Source organism: Lactuca saligna, chromosome 9 (genome assembly GCF_052625555.1).
Source record: "Lactuca saligna cultivar CGN05327 chromosome 9, ASM5262555v1, whole genome shotgun sequence".
In the NCBI taxonomy this organism is placed as follows: Eukaryota; Viridiplantae; Streptophyta; class Magnoliopsida; order Asterales; family Asteraceae; genus Lactuca; species Lactuca saligna.
This window is the reverse complement of record NC_136425.1, coordinates 26,435,198-26,455,844: the sequence shown is the minus strand read 5'-3', so window position 1 is coordinate 26,455,844 and position 20,647 is coordinate 26,435,198. Positions and strand designations below refer to the sequence as shown.

General features: G+C 37.1%; 1 protein-coding gene and 1 pseudogene across 1 annotated transcript; both read right to left on the bottom strand.

Moving 5' to 3' along the window:
- Positions 1 to 6,404: 6,404 nt before the first annotated feature.
- Positions 6,405 to 9,263, bottom strand: LOC145014966 (laccase-7-like). Its single transcript, XM_078973412.1, has 6 exons — positions 9,113 to 9,263; positions 8,667 to 8,818; positions 8,321 to 8,565; positions 8,092 to 8,223; positions 7,057 to 8,007; positions 6,405 to 6,757 (listed from the first exon to the last, which is right to left on the bottom strand). Exons 1-6 carry the CDS (start codon positions 9,218 to 9,220, stop codon positions 6,627 to 6,629), a joined length of 1,719 nt encoding a protein of 572 aa, XP_078829538.1. The 5' UTR covers positions 9,221 to 9,263; the 3' UTR covers positions 6,405 to 6,626.
- Positions 9,264 to 20,061: 10,798 nt separating this feature from the next.
- On the bottom strand, positions 20,062 to 20,190 carry LOC145018948 (5S ribosomal RNA; annotated as a pseudogene).
- Positions 20,191 to 20,647: the final 457 nt, after the last annotated feature.

Sequence of the window (20,647 nt, the reverse complement as noted above, 5' to 3'; positions counted from 1 at the left end):
CTGCAACGTTCATGAGTGCTTATGAATATGATTTTGAGCATTGTATTAAACCCACGCTCACTTGGATCGCTTCATGAATTTTATCACAAGCGATTGGTGAGACAATAATATCTTTTATTCCTGAAACTGAGATGTGTGAGTTGTATCTTGCGAATCGGTTACACATTGATAATATGTAAACGCACTAGTAACTTGGTGTTATAAAACATATTGTTGTGTATGATTTGGTGAGTGAGTGCAAGCGAGCATTGAGTCGAAGTTTATCCGTTCCTTTTAACCAAAGTGGGATAAAAGCAATATTTATGGTCCCCTGGATGATTTAGTGATGACAAACGTAAATGCTCGACCGGGCTAGGGCTAATTTGATTTTTTCAATTAGTTAGTCGTCGTAAATCGGAAATCGAGAAACAAATTATAGATTGAGAGAATGATTTCAATCTATGTCTCACGTCTATACGATATCTAGAATGGAGGAATATATGATCCCTTATTTAAAGGACAGGTTGCTGATAAGATCAGAGTTCGACAACATCTTTGAGAGCTATGATTGCTAATCGGGTTGTACTTACTATTATAGTTACTCGACTTATCCAAGTGGGAGACTGTTGGATTAGTGTCTAAGCCCGTAACCATATTTGGTAGGTACTTGACCCGATTGTGCATGGTCCTTTTGGGTTGCCTTCACCAAAGCAACTTGACTAGAGACAAAATAGAGAAAGAGGTAATTATGATTTATTAATATATTATTAGAATAAGATATTAAACAAGAACTCATATTTGTTTAATTAATATTGGTCAATAATTAATTATGTGATCAAAAGTAATTAATTAAACTAGAGGGGTTGGACTATAATTATGTGATAGTTGAAAAGTAGGGCAATGGATGCCTTATGGGATAGGGTGGACGAATTCAAGGTGATACGGCCTTAGAATTCATCCATGATAAGGTTTCTAGGGTTATCTTTTGGGCTGCTTGGTGGGCAAGCAACCAGATAAGGATAAGGACTGAAACCCTAACCTTACACCTATATAAACACCCCTTGGCACATGAAATTCGTCCATGCCTTCCCAAGGGTTCCTAGGGCTGAATTTCATACTTCTCGTCTCCCTCTCTCTCTCTCTCTCTCTCTCTCTCTCTCTCTCTTTCTTTCTCTCTTCTCTCCATTTGCTCTTGGTGTTTGTGAGCCATTAGAGGTACTACACTTGTAGTACTTGCTTTCGAAGACAAGAAGATTCAAGATTTAATTGTTATTACAATATAACAACAAGAGGTATGTATTTCATCCTTTTAGGGTTCTTCAAGTGTTCATAATGTTGTATAACTAATAGTGATAACATAGATCCAACTCTAGGGTTGCATGCACACATAGGATTGTTTGTATAAAAACCATCAAAAACCTCTTTCCTTAATGGGAAGTTGGCTGAAGATGTTTACATGAGTCAGCCAGGGGGTTTTGTAGATGCTAAGTACCGTAATAGAGTGTGTAAGCTTGATAAATCAATCTATGGATTAAAGCAGGCTTCTCGCAGATGGAATCTTTGCTTCGATGAGAAAGTCAAAGAGTTTGGTTTCTCTAGGATTGAGGATGAGTCGTATGTATATGTCAAAGCTAATGGGAGTATAGTTAGCTTTCTAGTATTGTATGTTGACCACTTACTGCTCATATGAAATGATGTTCCAACCTTGTAGGAAGTTAAGTCCTGGCTTGGAAAATGTTTCGCTATGAAGGATATAGGAGAAGTTGCTTACATTATAGGAATAAGGATCTTGAGGAATAGGAGTAGAAGACTAATTAGACTTAGTAAAAGTACTTACTTGGATAACGTGCTAAAACATTTTAGCATGGAAAATTCCAAGCATGAGGAGTTACCTATCCTGAGTAATAGCAAACTGAGTAAGACTTAGAGTCTGAGTACCGATGTAGAGATAACAGAAATGAGTTGAGTGCCATATGCTTCTGTTTTTGGATCAATCATGTATGCTATGACATGTACTCTCGTTGATGTGGCTTTTGGTTTAAGCATGGTAAGTCGATATTAATGGAATTCGGGTAGAGCTCACTGGATAGTAGATAAGAACATTCTTAAGTTTCTACGAAGGACTAAGGACTGGGTCCTTGTGCTTAGTGACAGTGATGACTTAAGAGTCAGAAGGTATAGTGATGCCAACTTTTAGATCGATAGAGATAACTTCCGCTCTCAGTCGGGCGAGGTGTTTACCATGAATGGAGAAGCTGTGACTTGGAAAAGTTCCAAGCAGGAGACCGTGGTTGATTCAATGTGCGAATCAGAGTACATAGTTGTGAGCGGAGCATCGAAGGAGGCTATATGGTTTAAGAACTTCATGGGAGACCTTGGAGTTGTTACAGCCATAAAAGAACCCACAGACATTTTTTGTGATAATGAAGGAGCGGTTTCCTTAATCAAGGAACCAAGAGATCGTGGGAGATCAAGACATATCGATAGAAAATACCACTTCATCATACATCGGGTAGAAGAAGGAATCCTCGTTGTCAAGAGGGTATCATGTAAACAGAATCATGCAGATCCCCTCACAAAGGGTTTGAGTAGGATTAAACACGTTCAACATGTAAGGAGCATTGGCCTTGAGGATGATATTAGTTTATTGATTAGATAGACTTTTAGAAAATTGTAACAATGTAAATGTAATTGACATTTGATGATTAAATAATGAAAATTTATTTATAAGTATTGTGTACTATCTTTTGTCAATTGTTTATCTTGTGTTTCACTTTGTATGTATTATTTCCCGAATAATTGGATTGTTCAAATTGTCCACAGTCGAGCATACTTTGGAAGTAAGTAGTGAATTAAGATGGTCATGAATTGGCATGTAGATTGTCTAAGTGCTTAGACATAGCAAATGTTTGCTGCAACGTTCATGATTACTCTTGAAATGGGATTTGAGTATTAGAATAAACCCACCCTCATTTGAATTACTTCATGAAATTTATCACGAGTAATTGTGAGACGATAATATCATATAATCATTAAGCCGAGATATATGAGTTGTCGTTTACGAGCTGGTTGTGCATTTATAATGTGTAACGCATCAATAATTTGATGTTATAAAACACATTGTTATGTACAATGTAATGAGTAAATAGTACAAACATATAAGTTAAAGTTTATTTGTTCCATTTATCCCAAGGGGTAAAAACGATATCTTGGGCCCCTCGATGATTTTGTGACGATTTACGTGTTGGGATCGGTAAGGACTGAGTTAATATGTTCAATTAAGTTCCTTGTCATACAAATCAAAAACCGGGAAATAAACTGTTTCATATTGAGAATAATTATGTTCCATGTCTTTGTCCACATGATATCTTGAAGAACAGAGGATTATATGATCTCTTATCTTAAGGACACGACTAAATAAGTAAGAGTTTGACAACAACTTTTGAGAGCTATGATTGTTGATCAGATTCTAAAGTCATACTTGAAATTATAGTTAATAAACTTATCTAAGTGGGAGACTGTTGGATTATGTGTCTAAGCCCATAACTATAATTGGTATGTACTTGATTTGATAGTAACATGGTCCTTTTGAGTTCCCTTCACAATGGCAACTAGATAGGATGACTATTGGAGAGAGAGGTCGAGTTTATTATTTAGAATAATAAATTGGTGCATAAAAATGATGTATTAATACATTATAAGAATAATATTAATTAGAAATCCTATTATTAATTAGTATTTAATTAGAAATCAATTTGGAATTAATTTTGGGATTAAAGGAACCGATTAAAAGTGCATGGGCTGTTTTGTAATTATTGATAGTCGTGCTTTTGGACCATCAGATCACCCTTATTACGGAGGGCCGAAAATCCGTAGAAGAGATTTTTGTCCAAGCCTTAAGTTAAGGAATTAGGGTTTCCACCTTAAAATCCTAGCTAGTCTTAACTATAAATAGAGCACTTTCCCTCTTGAATTCATGCATCTCATTTAAACCTTCAAAGAGCCGAATTTTTGAGCAAGTGACTCCTCTATCCTCTCTTTCATATTCATCCTTTCGCCCTAGTGTGTTTGGGTGCCATTAGAGGTACTACGCTTGTGGTACTTGTACTCAAAAGCAAGGATCTTCAAGAATTGTTTGTTATTACTATATAGAAACGAAGGTATATGTTCTAATCTTTTTTATTAGGGTTTTCTATTTTGTGCTCAATTCTTGTATGTATAATAGAGAAAACATAGATTCAATCTAGGGTTGCATGCACATATAGGATTGTTTGTATAAAACCCATCATAGGTATCACTCGAAGTGGTTAGGATTTCAATCTAAAGTTCATAAATGGTTTAGGAAAGCAGTGGACCATGGAAAAGATGATAGTTCAATGTAATAGCAAGATCAAAACTCTCTTATTATACAAGTTTTATGGTGAACTACAAGCTCAAGAGTCTATGGTGATGAAAGATTACATGAATCTTGATGGACCAGTCTCCTTGGTCACTCGCTTACCACACTCGGCCAACTGATCTCCTCAGTATCGTCATACCGGAGAGTCATCATACAAAACCTCATATGATGACACATTGCAGTCATATGAACTAGAGAGGCAACCTGATGGCCAAGAAGCCTTTCAACACATATTAGCCCTTGTCAGCCAAGAGTTTAATAGACTTCCTCCACCTAACTACCATAAAAATTTTCAGTTCAGCTGACCTTCTTTTAATCGCAACTAAAATCCTCAAAAAAATCCCATCAAAACCGTCCTCATCCCTCCAAATATCCCTACCTTTATCGGTCCAAAATGATCCAGATCCGGTTCAATTCAATATACCCAACTACATAATTTTTTTCTAACTGGAAAACGGTTTAAACCTGAAAAAATTCGGTTCAAAACCATTTTTGGAATTCTAAAAGTTAACTGGACACTTGCCAATATAGACACCCTCATCAAATAATACCTTCAAAATCCTACAAAGGTAGGCATCAGGAAGTTCTCATGGTTTGGTCTCTTTGAAACATTTCACAACCTTTCCTATTTATAAATATAGGATGATGACATGGTAATAAAACATCATTTCTTGTTTATAGAACATTATTTAACTTATTTATAATATTATTGTAAAGAAATTGAAAAGTCATGGAAGTTTCAAATGAATGTGGTGAAAGGTAGTTAAAAAAAATGGGGTTCAAATGCATGAGATTCAAGAAAAAATGCTAGCTTTATAAGTATGTATGATATCATATGAAATAATAACTAGTTATACTCTCATATAATTATTATTTTTGCAAAACTGTAATTATTCTCTAATTAAATTACAAAAATTTATGTTATTTATTAATGATCATACTAATAATAAATATAGAAAATGTGTCAACTCGATAACGGTGTGACCCTATAAGATCATATATTATTAATAATGTCATTTAATAATGATTCTCGATAAAAGCAGGTCTGCCTTTACATAGTTTTAAACTAAGCCCTTACTTAGGGCCCCCAATCTAAGGGGCCCCACTTAACCTATAATTATATTTGGGATTGACGATTTGATTCTCAGCAGAACGCATGCACACATAAACCATTCTTGAACACGGAAATTGAATGCAACTTAGGCACTCAACGATTGTTCTTCTTCATCTTTGTCCTTTGATTTCATTCTTCAACCATAACAGAACCCATTACCACTACTAGTCTAATACTCTAATTCGGTTTCTCAATTCTTTCTTCTCTAATGATCTGAAAGGTTGAATTCTGAAAAGTGAAAATGTATCTTCTTCATCGGTTCTTCCTCTAATTCTCTATTTTTACATAACTGATAATTGTCCATTTTTGAATGTTGATTGTCTATGATTGTGAAATTTTGTTTTTTTGAATTGTGATAATTTGAAAATCTATGATAAATATTGTTATTTTGATTAATCATTAAGTTAAATCTATTTGAACTTTGATGTAGAAAGTATAATAATCTTGACTTATTCTTTTTTCTCGATTAGGGTTAATTTTTTTAAATGTTTTTTTTTTATTGTAAATTGTGTATCTTATTCTTGAGTTATGTTTTTTGAAAAGTTTGGATTATTACTCTTATTTTGACAGCGGAAAAAGAAAATCACTGGATTTATTTGAGAGATTTAACATATATTTTCAATTTTGAAGGCTAAAATCATAAATGTTTCCCTATCTCTCCCATCTTCTTTAACCATTTGATAACTTTGAAGGCTAAAATCATAAATGTTTCCCTATCTCCCACATCTTCTTTAAGCATTTGATATGTTTGAGCCGCAAAAGAGTAATACAAGAGAGTTGTGATCAAGGTGTAAGTTGGGGATTTTATCGGGTGGCAAAGGGGCTGATTTGCAACGATTTATTTAAGACTGAATAGAATGTTTACCAAAGAAAAAAACTCACTTGATTTCCATTGGAACTTTTCAACGCATATTCGACAAGTGACTTGAATTTTATTCAAAAACTTAATATGACAACAAATCAATACATATATAAAAAGCATTACATATCATGCCTAGAAAAAGAATCGGTCATAGGCTTACAGGTGTGTTAATGATATAAAACAATCGAATACTCATATGTATACATACAAATGCAAGCAAATCCATCTTTATGCACAGTTTAATTACGTCTGGTATTCCTCGCTGTCTGTTTTTAGCACCGAGGGAAGTCGGGAGGCGGTGGTGGCAACGTGGATTCCGGTGTTCCTCCGTTTTCCACCAAAAACGCGGTAGCTAGTCCCCATGGCAAGTGTACATCCAAATGACAGTGAATAAACCACATACCTGGATATTTATATAAAAAAACAAATAAAAAGTCACGAAGGTGAAAAGTTATTCGAAAATTCTATTAGAGTATGCATTTTCAGCTTATTTAGATGAAAATGAGTTAATCATGCATGGTCGCTCTATAAACCATAAGTCAAACACAGCATAATCCAGATCATTTCCACCGAAACATGTGTTGGATTAGATTACGCTAGATAAGGTTAAGAAATAGTCAACAAAATCAAATTGTAGAAAAAGGTTAACATTTTATAATAAATCAAATTCTGAGGAGATTATTCATGAGATGAGCTGATCACCTGGATTATTTGCACGGAATCTGATGGCAGCCCAACCTCCGGTAGGAACCCCAATCGTGTTCCTTTCTTGTGGGTTAACCAAATTAAACTTTCGAGGGTCATTTATGGGATCATAATTGCCAAATCCTTGAGCCAAGATGTAGAAGTTCATTCCATGCAAATGCATGGGGTGATTTTCAATACCCACCAAGGCTGTGTTCTGAAACACGATTTGAACAGTTGAATTAAACTTGAGCTTCTTCACACTTGTGGACTTTGGTGTAGTCATAAGAGTCTGATTGAAGCTATTGCTAGTGTTGGTGTAATCGAATACAATCGGTGGTTGATCTGGGAAATCAGTCGTGTAAATCCCACTAACGTTTCTAAAAAAAGCTTCCAACATAGAGATCGTTGATGGTGAAACAAATGAATGATTGTTCATGCTTGCAGCCATTCTTTGCCCGAATATCCCTCCACATGTTTGGTTGTTTCCACACTCCGATATCCCGAGTCCCATGGTTACATACATGTTCTCGTCGACTGTTTGTGGAACGGGTGACCAGAATGGGCTAGTGACAAGTGCAGTCATGTTGCTTTCAAATCTAAAAGCTGTTGGTGTGTCATTCAAAGCAGGTAGGATTGGAAGAACTGGTGTTGTTTGGGTGGTTTTTTTGTAAGCTAAGATCGCGGTGGTAGTGCTGTTATTGATCGTAATTCCGACTGCGCTAAGGTATGGACGCGCCGCCATGTAATATAATCCCGGTGATTGGTTTGCAGTCAATAGGACATCGGTGGTTTGACCTGGACCCATGACGACAACATCTGTTTGGAAAGGGTTTGTGTAGGCTGCATCTGCCCCAACCACTGTCAAGTTGTGGTTCGCTATCTTGAAGAAGAGTTGACCATTGAGAGCAGCGTTGATTAGTCTCAACAGATATGTTTTGCCTGGGACAACTTGAAGCCTGTATGTTTCTGATTCGACCAAAAACAAGAAACCTTTAGAAGATGATGAAGAAACTGGAAATTTGTAGGAATATCAGGTGGTCGGCTACTTACTGTTTGATGGGCAGGAAGGATACAAATCACCGGGCCACCCGTTGATGGTGTATGCATCAGAATTGTTAGGTGCCACTCCGGTAGCTAGTGCAGCGTTCTCAACATCGATAACGTTACCATTCCACCATTCTCCTGAAATGTTATATTATATATATATATATATATTAATTACAGAGATAAGACGATCATACTCCTACAAACGAAGGAAAGAAACAAGACATTCACATACCCAAAAGGATTGTCTCTTCACGATAAGGTTTAACAAAAGGGTATTTTTGTCCGTCTCGTGGGCGGATGACCAGAGCACCATAAACGGTTGCCCGGAGCCATTGAGTATGTGCATGCCACCACAGTGTTCCCACTTGTCCAGTGAGATTGAACCTGTAGGTATAGCTATTTCCTGGCCTAATCGGGCATTGTGTGATGAATTCAGGCCCATCTGCCCATTGACTTCGCATTTGGAACACCCCATGCCTGAATTACAGCCATTACGTAGGTTTGAGTTGCATGTTTTCACTCAATCGAGTATATCATTTTTGCATTCAAAACAATCCATAAAAATAAATATTAGTTACCAGTGGATAGTAAGGTTGTATGGAGATTCATTGAAGACATGAACAATAAGAGTGTCACCCTCCTGTACCCTTAGAGTCGGTCCTGGAAGGCTTCCATTTACTGCCACGATTACATGATTTTGACATAATCGACTCGTAGTCAGATTTTTTGCCTGCACCAATAAAGTTGTTTGAAAAAAAAAAAAACATGTGAGTTTCAAGAAAATTACAACATATCAATTTTGTACGTAATTTAATAATAGACCAACAAGCCGATAATGAAATACATCTGTTAGATATATATGTCTTTATCTAAACATCTATTAGCTAGAGCATGCAATAGGGTTAGATCAATCAATGAATTGAAATGACAATTATATTTGATCATCAACTCATGTTTTCTTTCTGGTGTAAGAAACACGACAATGGAAGTAAATTAATATACAAGGAAAGTAGGAAGTCGTTACATGAAATGAAGTCTCTACTATTTTGGCTGTTGTTGTTGACAAACACAAGGAGAGAAAAACTAGTAGGATTCCAACCGGAAACAGCAAAGACACCATTGTCGACCGCATGATGCAAAGATAGGATGAAATCCCTATAAGATTTATAAATGATTTGGTATATAATGAGGGCTATATATATAGAAAATTACTTGGCCCCTAAGGAATTTTTTATTGTAAAAAAGGATTCAGTAGTGGGTAGATGAGGCTATTGACAGAAGAACATTTCCATGGATTGCGTGAAGGACATGTGAGAGTTGAATTTTGGAAGGGTTTGAACGAGTTTAATGATGATGTAGTTGATCCTCCCTCCTCTAAACAGCTTCAATTGTAAATAAAATTTGTAGTGGTTGGACAATGGAACGGCAATAAACAAATTAATAGATAATAATAGCACAACAAATTAAGGATTAAAAAACAATTCACGATTTTGATAGTGCAACATAATGGCAATTGGCAGCGAAGCTGTCCCAATTGTTGTTTTTTAGTATACGTACATGTATACATGTATACATGTATATATACATACAACTTAAGTCTATATGACATCGAAGAAATTAATTATAAACTTGGAGATATCGTGTAAAGTTTGGCAGAAAACCAAAACTGATTTTTTTTCCATTAAAGATTACGTTACATATAAGGAAATCTAGAGATATAGAATACCGAATACAAAGGATATTGCAATCCAAAAATTTTAAAGTTATCTTTATCTCTAAATATATTATGTAATCTACAATATATCTTAATATCCTCCCTCAAGTTAGAGCATAAGGATCCAAAATGCCCAACTTGGAAAAAGTTGATCAAACTGTTTTTTGGCGCCAAGAGTTTTTGTAAAGATGTCTGTCAATTGATCAACGATATGAATATCATAAATGTCAATCAAACTGTCCTTAAGAGTATCACGAACAAAGTGACAATCGACTTCGATGTGTTTAGTGCGTTCATGTTGTACCTAATTTTGAGCAATATGTATAGCTGAAAGACTGTCATAGAACAAATGAATAGCTTTGGGATGGTGAACTCCTAAGTTGAGTTAAAGACCTTTGAGTCATATGAGTTCACAAGTTATATATGTTAGTCATTGCATGATATTCCGCTTCGGTTGATGATCTTCAGACGATATGTTGCTTCTATGTCTTCCAAGAGATCGGAGAATGACCAAATAACAGGAAACATGACATGAAGCCCAATCAAAGTCGCACCATCCTTTTAAGGACAAGTTATTATCAAAGCTTAATAAGATATATACCTTGATCTAGGGAACCTTTAAGATACCTAAACAATCGTAAAGTCGCCTCCCAATGTTCTTGACTGGGTGCTTGCATAAATTAAGATAATACACACACTGAATAGGCCAAGTCGGTTCTAGTAACAAATCAGTATACCGGTCTACCTACAAGGCGCCGATAATAAATTCTGTGTCAATAAGTTTTGTGTCAGTAGCTAAACCGAGTTTACAGTTTTGCTCAATAGGAAAGGATGCAGGTTTTCCTTCCGATAAGCCAATCTTGGTTATGATACCAAGAGTATACTTTCGTTAGAATAGAAATAAGTTGGAGGAGCTTCAAGAAACTTCTATACCAAGAAAATACTTGAGAGTTCCCAAATCATACATTAGAAAACATTCACTTAAGTAAGTTTTGAAAGCATGTAAAGCACCTGAGTTATTACAAGAAACGATCAAATCATCAACATACTCTAAGACATTTAGTTGAAAGTCTTTTTTATGTAAGTAAATAGGGAATAGTTAGAATAGAATTGAAGAAAACCATTAGCTTTTAGAGACATGACAAGCTTTGCAAACCAACAACAAGGCACTTACTTTAAACTATATATTGATTTTTGTAAGAGACTGACCAAATTTGAGTTATATGACTCAAACCCCTAAGGCAATTTCATGTAGACTTCCTCGTTTAGATCTCCATGTAAGAAAGCATTAACAATATCCATCTGGTGGAATTGCTAATTTTTAGAGGTAGCAAAAGCAAGAAAAGCACGAAGATTTGTCATCCTTGCGACCTGGGAAAATGTTTCGTTGTAATGCATATCTTCAATCTAGTGATTGTCGAGAACAACTAGACGAGCTTTTAGACATTATAGAGTACCATTGGAATTGTATTTTCTTCGATAAACCCATTGCTTTCCCAATGCACATTTTCCAGGAGGTAAAGCATCTAAAGTCCATGTGTCATTGTCTTCTAATGCCTTGATTTCTTGTTGCATTGTACTTTTCCATAATTCATATTCTACTGCTTCCTTCAATGATTTTGGTTTATCTCCCACAAGGACAACCACGAGAAATGCTTGTTATGACATAGTAAACTTATCACATTTAATAAAATGTACTAAAGGATAAGGAGTACATGAGGTGTGCCGTGGAAGGGAAGGAGTTGTGGATGATGGACTCTCGTGTGTAATGTGTTTAACAACATTGTATTTGTGAAGAGCCATGGGTGTTTTGATTTGTATTCCACGCCCCAAGGGTTCACTAGTGTTATTCGGAATCATATCAACACCAACATTAAGATCAATATGTCACTAAGTGATGTCAACATTGGTTGAGTCTTCTGATCCTGGATTCGAGTATGGTGTGAGTGAAGGCTCATTAAGAGTCTAAAACTACATAGGTGGAAGGTACTGCATGGTTGTTGTCAAATTCCACAAAAACCATGTTAACCACTTCATCTAATTGAACACTAGGTGAAGGTTGATATACATATATACATATATATATATATATACATATATATATATACATATATATATATACATATATACATATATATATATATATATATATATATATATATATATATATATATATATATATATATATATATATATATAACATCCCAAAAATTATTAGATAAAAAACTTCAATTTTAGTTCAACGATAAACACCATTTAATCATTTCAATCATTCAAAAGTATATCAAGGTAAAATAGTTGTCAGAGTACAAAATCCTAAAATCACATAATGCAGAAACCAAGGGCGGTTACAAGGCGATCAAGTCGGGCCCTTCCCTTTCGATCTGGAAGTACCTGAAACATAAACTGAAAACCGTAAGCACAAAGCTTAGTGAGCTTCCCTAGAATACCTCATACCATACATACATAATAGTAAAAAATGTATTGGGTCTATCTCACCCCCTTTGGTATCTTTCAACCTATACTGGGTCTATTTCACCCTCTTCAGTATCTTTTAACCAGTATTGGGTCTATTTCACCCATTTTGATATCTTTCAACCGGTATTGGGTCTATTTCACCCCCTTCGGTATCTTTCAAATGATACTAGGTCTATTTTACCCCTACAGCTAGTATATAATCATAACAACAAGAATCATGGAGACAACAAACATATATAGGTATAACATGTAATTGTCATGAAGATAATCATCATACTACAAACATAAGCTAGTGGGTCAGCATTGGTGCCTTCGACCCATGAATGCAGTGAATGAAACTCACCTCATTCTACTAACAATCCAACCAATGCTTGAGCAATTGGACCGGAGAATCCACATGCTAACCAATCAAATACAATCATGATCGAAAATCAAGTCATAACTATAATCGAGACTTAATTCACTAATCTCGGCTCCTAGGGTAAAATACTTTTTTTACCCTTCCCCTCAACTGTCCTAAAGACTAAGGCCCAAACTCAGTGGCACAAAAAGCCTAATAACCGACCCAAATCCAAAAGACACCTAAAGCCTAATACAGTCCCAATTCCATAAAGGCCCAAGCAAAAGCCTAAAATGTCAATTATATGTCCTCACATCATGACCACCCCTTGATCAGGTCGTGAGATCTCACTCGGTCTGATTCCAACTCATCCTACCCTGGCCAAATCAATCAAGAAAAGTCAACGGAGTTAACCTCACATCGTGAGAGCCTCCTCCTAAGCTGTTAGCTTCAAAATCTAACTAGAAACAGGGTCATTCAACCTTCACATCGTTAATCCATAATGCAATTGAAATTCAATGCTTTTAAGACATATATGTCCAATACATGACTCGATCTCATTTAGGTCACAAGTTGAAGAAAAGACATCCAACTTTCATGCAAGGTTCCAATAACTCAACCATTCACTACATTTGAACTCCATAATACTCTTAAGACCCTAATAACTCATAAAGTTGTCAACTTTATGGTTTCCATTCATCAAACTTGCACATTCAAGAGGAAAAGTGGGAGAAAACCTAGATCTAGTCTCATAGAACAATAAAGGAGGAATCTTTGATACTTATAATGATCCGAAAACAATGCCAGATGATGATAGTGAAGACTCCTTGCAAGCCTCAACTTAAGATCACCTTCTAATTCTTATTTTCTCCTTCTTCCAAACCAAGAAGAGCTCCAAAATGGCCTAAGATCAAGCAAGGATAATGATTAGGATTTTTCTGAGGTGAAAGAGGATCCAGGGCTGATAAGAAACTCTAGAATGAGTTTAGAGATGCTTAAATACGAAGGAAACCCTAAAATGATCATGGGCTTAGGCTGCATCATCTCTCATGTTGTGAGCTCCATGTCTTACGTCGTGAGATCAGTCCCAGACAAAAGTTTTCATGCAATCCATCTCACGTCATGAGCCTCCAATCTCACATCGTGAGGCTTCTTTCCTTCCAAAATCCAACCTTTTGACTCCTCGAAAAAACTAATTCGATTCATCTTGGAAGGCGGGTGCTACAACTCTCCCCACTTAAATTAGATTTAGTCCTCAAAATCAATCCTTACTAGCTTCTAGAAATGCCAGACATCCTGGGCAATCCTTACCCAACCTTAGCAAGGCTCTCAAAATCAATCCTTACCCAACCTTAGCAAGGCTCTCAAAATCAATCCTTACCCAACCTTAGCAAAGCTCTTAAATCCTGTCAACGAATGGATCCTTGCCCCACTTATCTTTAACCACTGAGAGGAACCTGTTGGATTAATGTCTAAGTCCATAACTATAATTGGTAAGACTTGACCCGACCCGGCATGGTCCATTTGGGTTGCATACCATCATGCACTTGGATAGACTAAATGAGAGAAATAAGACACTTATGGTTATTAATATATTATAAGTTCTAGTATATTAATAATAAGAATAATGAGATTATTTAATTAGTATTGATCAAGAATTAATCTAGGATTAATTGAGTGATCAAAAGAAGACTAATTAAATATATGGGTTAATTGTGTAAATCATCCATACTTGTATAGTGGGCTAATGCTCCATGGATTATCTAGTTGGGCCAAAACCCATATGATGCTCCATGGTGTATTTGAACCCATGGATCCAAGGAAATGGAAAGTCATGACAATTAGGGTTTACCCTAATTGTATAACTATATAAGCATCTTATTCTTGAGGAAAATCGGCCACTAGAGAGACTAATATTATTCTTGAAGAGGGCTAGCCGATTTCATGAAGTGTAGAATTCTCTCTAAGTTATTCTAAGTGTTTTGATGATTGTGAACCGTTTGAGGTGTCACACTTGGGGCACTAGGCACTCAAGCTTCATGAAGACAAGCACCATCAAAGAGGTATGTATTCTATCTTGTTATATTGATAGTTTTGTATGCTAGATTAGGATAATACCTTGGATGTTCATATTTGCATGTATAATAGAGAAAACATAGATCCAAGGTATTTAGGGTTGCATGTACACTTAGGAGTGTTAGAATGCTCATAACCCAACAGAACCATCATTACTTTTCCTAAAAAACATAATCCCAAAACCCTGTCTGACTCGCAGACAAGCAGCCTAAACTGAAGCACTACCAATTCGACTCCACTTCGTATTTCAAACTGAGCATAAAATCTTCTAACCCTAGATTATCTTGTTAACCCAATATTTCATTTCCCCCACAACCCCTTCGCTTGTTAGCCATGTGACTCCCTGCATGAGTCTCCAACACTAGTACCAACCCGGGCACATCTTGTTGTCCCATAATTACATTTATGATGCAACCGAAAACTACCTGGTCTCTTACTTACCTACCAATTAACCGATGTGACAACCCGGAATTTCTATTATGTACAAACAATATCAAGTCAATAGAAGTCAGAACAGTTGCAGTAAATCTTCAAACTTTAGTATAAGTTTGAGTATTTCAGGTTTTACTCTCAAAGAGATATCAGGAGAGAGGATGCACTAGGGTTTCGTGCAACTTTGTTATTTTAACACTCTATGATATTAGAGTTCATTTCGGGAATAAAATATTTTATGCCAAAAATCCCAGGAGTATATATATGATTCTGAGCCAAAATTATTCATTTGTTACATTTACAACTAGAGAAAAGCCAATTTCTCTCTCTCTCTCTTTCTCTCTCTCTCTCTCTCTCTCTCTCTCTCGGATCTTCGGGTTTTCATCCCAAATTGTGAGTACCTCTCTCTCGTTGTATTATATGGCTTATTATGTGCTTATTAACCTAGAATTCATAACAAAACATCATGATTTAAGAGTTCATGGCCCAAGAAGTTCTTGGACCGTGAACCCTTCTTTAAGGGGCAAAATGATGCCTAGTCAGTTCCTTATGAAATGAAACTATGCTAGGCTTGTATGTTAGTGTATATAGGACTAGAAATCACCCATGAACACCAAGATTAAGGTGTTCACGGCCCAAGAAGTTCTCGGACCGTGAACTCCAAACTCAAGGGCCAAAAGGTGCCTTAATCACTCCTAAAGCCTTGGACAATTGCCTTGATTTACTCCTAGTTAATTTAGGTACTTTAAACCATCAAAAACCCATCCCAAAGAGACATTACGGTTGTAATCTCTAACGGTTTTGGGCCTTGGGGTTGTGGACTCCTCAAAGGGGTGTATTTATGCCCTAAACCCTTCCAAGGATTAATCCATCAAGTAGGAATGCTTCTAGGGATCATATAAAGCTTCAAAGCACAAAATGACCTAAAGCTTAGGAGATTACGGCTGTAAACTCAAGGTTTTATGACCGTAAACTCCTTGTGTGTTAGTTCTTGGGGTGTAAACTCAAGAATGGGGTCCTTTGGAACCCTTTAACCACTAGCCTTATCCTACAACAACTTAGATGAAGTCCTTAAGGCTTATAACACTTACATAAAGTGTTTATTATGTTATAGGATGTCTTAACATTTTCAATTAGTAGTTTAAGACTAATTGGGTACATATATGTGGTATTATATGTTAACTAGGATCTTAAAGTGTGTTCAAGACTTCACTTGACACCTAGCGATGCTACATCTTCAGTTCATTCGTACCACTCACTACAGGTGAGTTCATACCCCTTAATCAATGACTTAAATGTTTTTAAATGCTTTAGGGGGGGGGGGGGAATACAAGTTGAATACTTATAGTTATTACATCAATCACATGTGATTAATAACTACAAAACCAGTGATTTTCTTACTGTTCAAACTGTTTATCAAACTGTATTGTTTCAAATTGTTTTACAAACTCTTTTACTTATCAAATACTTTTACTTAAACTCTTTTATACTTATTATCAATTGTATGTCTATGTATGTATAGTTATATAAGCAATGTTTAAAAGGCTTAGGAAGGCCTGCCCGCCCTATTTCCTTTTCGCGCTTGAGATGTGGTCTGGTGGGATATCGGGTATCTGTCCGAAGGTTATTTAAATGTTAGTTATATATCATGTGTACATATATAGTCATAAAGGTCATTCCAGTTCATTTAGTACCCTTGGATAGCTAGGGTATACTTCCATGTTCATACGTACCAGTTACATCACTAGTAAGTTACCATAGGGGTAGCACAGGAGGATACTAATACTATTACTAGAACAATGAAACATACAACGAGTCATTTCATTCATGAGTTAGTTCGAGTAGTACTCACAGTACATTACTACACATGCTAGATAAAGAGATAACATACATTACAACTAGTACACACAGTACATTACTATACATGCTAGATAGAGAGAACATACATTATAGCTAGCACAAGCAGAACATTTCAGCACCTACAAGCTAGACAGAGAAAGATTACACTTTCAGTTACCACATTTATTACATATACATTCATGCAGTTATGTGAACCATTGAGCGGGTCATGGCACTTCCTGCCATGACCGCTCTTGTATCCCGAATCTCCTTAATTGGGGAGCGTATCAGTTTGCGTATAGATTTATACTGGATTGACTATCCTACGCCTTATTGCTCGCTATAGTGGGACTTGCAAGTCTACGGGTGCCAAATGTCATTTTTAAGGAGTCTTACATCATCGTTTTACTAGAGTCAGTAGCAGGATACAGGTCGATCACATGTTACTTGGAACACCGTTTGTCTTAAGCCAGTTAGTACCACGGTAGTCAATTATTACAAATACTACGGTACGATAATATTTTCCCAGTACATTCACTTCGTGAATATTCACACAATGCACGGTAATGTAGTAACTATATTTTTGGTTAATGATAGTCGGAATTGGGAAAACACACACTCAAACAAGAGACATACACACAGACACGAGATGCCTTGGTAGAAGGCTACAGTTAATAGGAAACATAGGGTCTTCTAGGGGAGTTCAAACATTATACAAAACATCTTACAGAAACATCTTACAAACATTTTCATACAAACTCAGACATTAATATACTTATGATCTCACCAGCATTAAGCTGATACTCGCTTTCAAAATAACTTGTATTCTCAGGTCACCACTAGACAGGTACAGGTGTCAGGCTTTTGAGAAGATGGAGTTCGTTCAAGACTCATCTTTTATTTTGATATGTATATTTTTGGTGTCTATAACTTTGACAGAACACACATGTATGAAATTATATTATTAATGCAATGGATGATGTTGTTGCTTGTTTACTACTATTCATTGTTGTGATACTGTACATGACGTCCTCCGCCCCAGAATGTTTCCACCATTCATGGTTTTGGGGTGTGACAACCGATGAACTGGAATTCCTACTGGTTGTTCAGGCTGATAACCTCACATAGTCGCACCATGCTACTTCTAAATGAGTGTCTATCTGGAAAGAGCTACCCTAGCTCGCTTGCCATGATGGCTCTAACAACCCTCCTAATCCAACCAAAGATAACATAACCAACCATTCAACATGATTGAATTTTTTGAATTGATATTAACACTGACTCCCAATGTAAGTCTCAACCCCCTTGCGTCAACCGGGAACATAACTCCCATCCCGAAATCCAAAGATTTACACTTTCATCCTATCCAAAATCCTCTGATTCTAAGGTGACTATTCACTGAACTGAAATATAAAATCCCCCACCTACTGCAGAGGCTAACAAACTTACACCTAGTCCCTCCACAATACTTCGACTAAGAGTCCAACTAATAAGGGATACTCAAGCCTAACCACTACATGAATGCCAACCAATGGTCCTCGAGTCATCTCACTCTAAACGCAAGCCCATACTTTGCTCAAGCCGATCCTACTGGATCCCACACACACTACCCAATCGAACGGGCCCCTCATTGCCTTAGATCCATCAATCCTCATACTACTCAAGGATTAGTCCTCCATCAATACTATCCTCCTCGACCAAACATGCGCTGATATTTCTTCAGTCCAACTGACCACTCGAACCATGGCCTGCCTCATACTGGTGAATGCTACGATCCCTTCACTGACTTACAACACTTACACAAATGCCTATCAATCTAGTGAATGCTACGTCTACCTCACAGTCTAACAACACGTTCACACTGTCATGGACCCACTCGTGGTCTTATTGATGTGCAATGAAACCTGAATATTCACCCTTGTGCAACCTTTAGACCAACGATTCTCTCCCACTTGGATTTGAATGTGCTCTTTCAATCTACAAAAAAATGATGGGTTCCCAATCCATCTCTCAACCTTACAATTCAAACTTGTCAATAGCCAAAGCTTGCAAGCACTAGCACTCCATTACTAACCAATCTTAGCGGTCACACACATTCAAGATCCATATGTACACATCTCTGATCTTGGTCTACCAACAGTGGCAATCGATTCAAGGCCTGTCAACAATCAAATGATCTCCCCCCTGAGCGATACAAGTATTCCTGAATTCTGACTTCGTTGTCCCAGATGGGAACAACTATCTTCCATGAGATCTTTTCTTAAAAGCTCCAGCTGCGAGTATTACACTTGCATTCTTGAAGACATGAATTTGGTAGTTACTTATCCAGCATATCCGCTCCGCACAATCCTTTACACCTATCAATTGTGGCAGATTTTCACCAACTTGAGCTCCAATAATCTCATGAACTTACTCTGTAATTCCTTTCGACCCATGACACGGAAACCAACATAATCGATCCAGATGATGATCCTCCAAGAAAAGCACTCATCTCATTCTTACCTAGGGGTCATGCTAACAAAAATTGTCTTCTCTTGAGTTGATGCCTGCAACCGGCTCATCCAGCTACCTTTCAACATAATTTTTGGTATGAAAATGGAACATTATTTGAACGGTGACTTTTTCAATAATAGAGGAACCCTGAACTTTAGAGAGGGGTTATTGGAACCTTTCTAATTTCACAAATTCTAACCTAGCAAGTGTGATCTTCACACCTCTGAAATATGAAGCGCCTGAGGACCGAACCCTAAACCACTGAAATTGTAGAAATTCCAATATGGTTCTAACAATCCTACCATATAAAAATGTCTGACCCGACGATATGACGTTGGCTAAGAACATATTTATTCTAAATATAAATATCATTACAGAATTGGGGGCACAAAATACATACCACTGATTTCTTGTGGCTTGACATTGACCTCCTATGGGGCGATGAGTGTTGGGGCCTACACACCCTCTGCTACCCATGCAGGACAGCTGGACTTGAAATGACATGGCTGGTCAAAATAAAAACATATCTAATCCTTCTTACAATCTCGGTGCATATTGTAACACCCCCCTCTGGCACGTATCACAATATTGTCCGCTTTGGGCCACTCAGCACGAGGACTTCCCAGGGGGTCACCCATCCTGGTACTACTCCCGCCCGAGCACGCTTAACTGCAGAGTTCTTATGGGATCTGCTGCCCTCACGGCTTTAGAACGCGTTGTGACAAAGAAGGTATCCACACCCCTTATAAGGAGATCTTTTGTTCTCCTTCCAAGCCGATGTAGGATCAGGTGCAACCCACCTTCACCCCTCATTATAGGGTTCGACGTCCTTGTCGAACACATCGACCCGTGCCCTAGCTCTGATACCATTTGTAACACCCCCCTCTGGCACGTATCACAATATTGTCCGCTTTGGGCCACTCAGCACGAGGACTTCCCAGGGGGTCACCCATCCTGGTACTACTCCCGCCCGAGCACGCTTAACCGCAGAGTTCTTATGAGATCTGCTGCCCTCACGGCTTTAAAACGCGTTGTGACAAGGAAGGTATCCACACCCCTTATAAGGAATGCTTAGTTCTCCTTCCCAGCCGATGTAGGATCAGGTGCAACCCACCTTATACCAAAGTGTTGTCCAAATTACTATGTTATCTTTTTGGTTTTGAAGCCCTACCTTCGCAGAGCCTGGT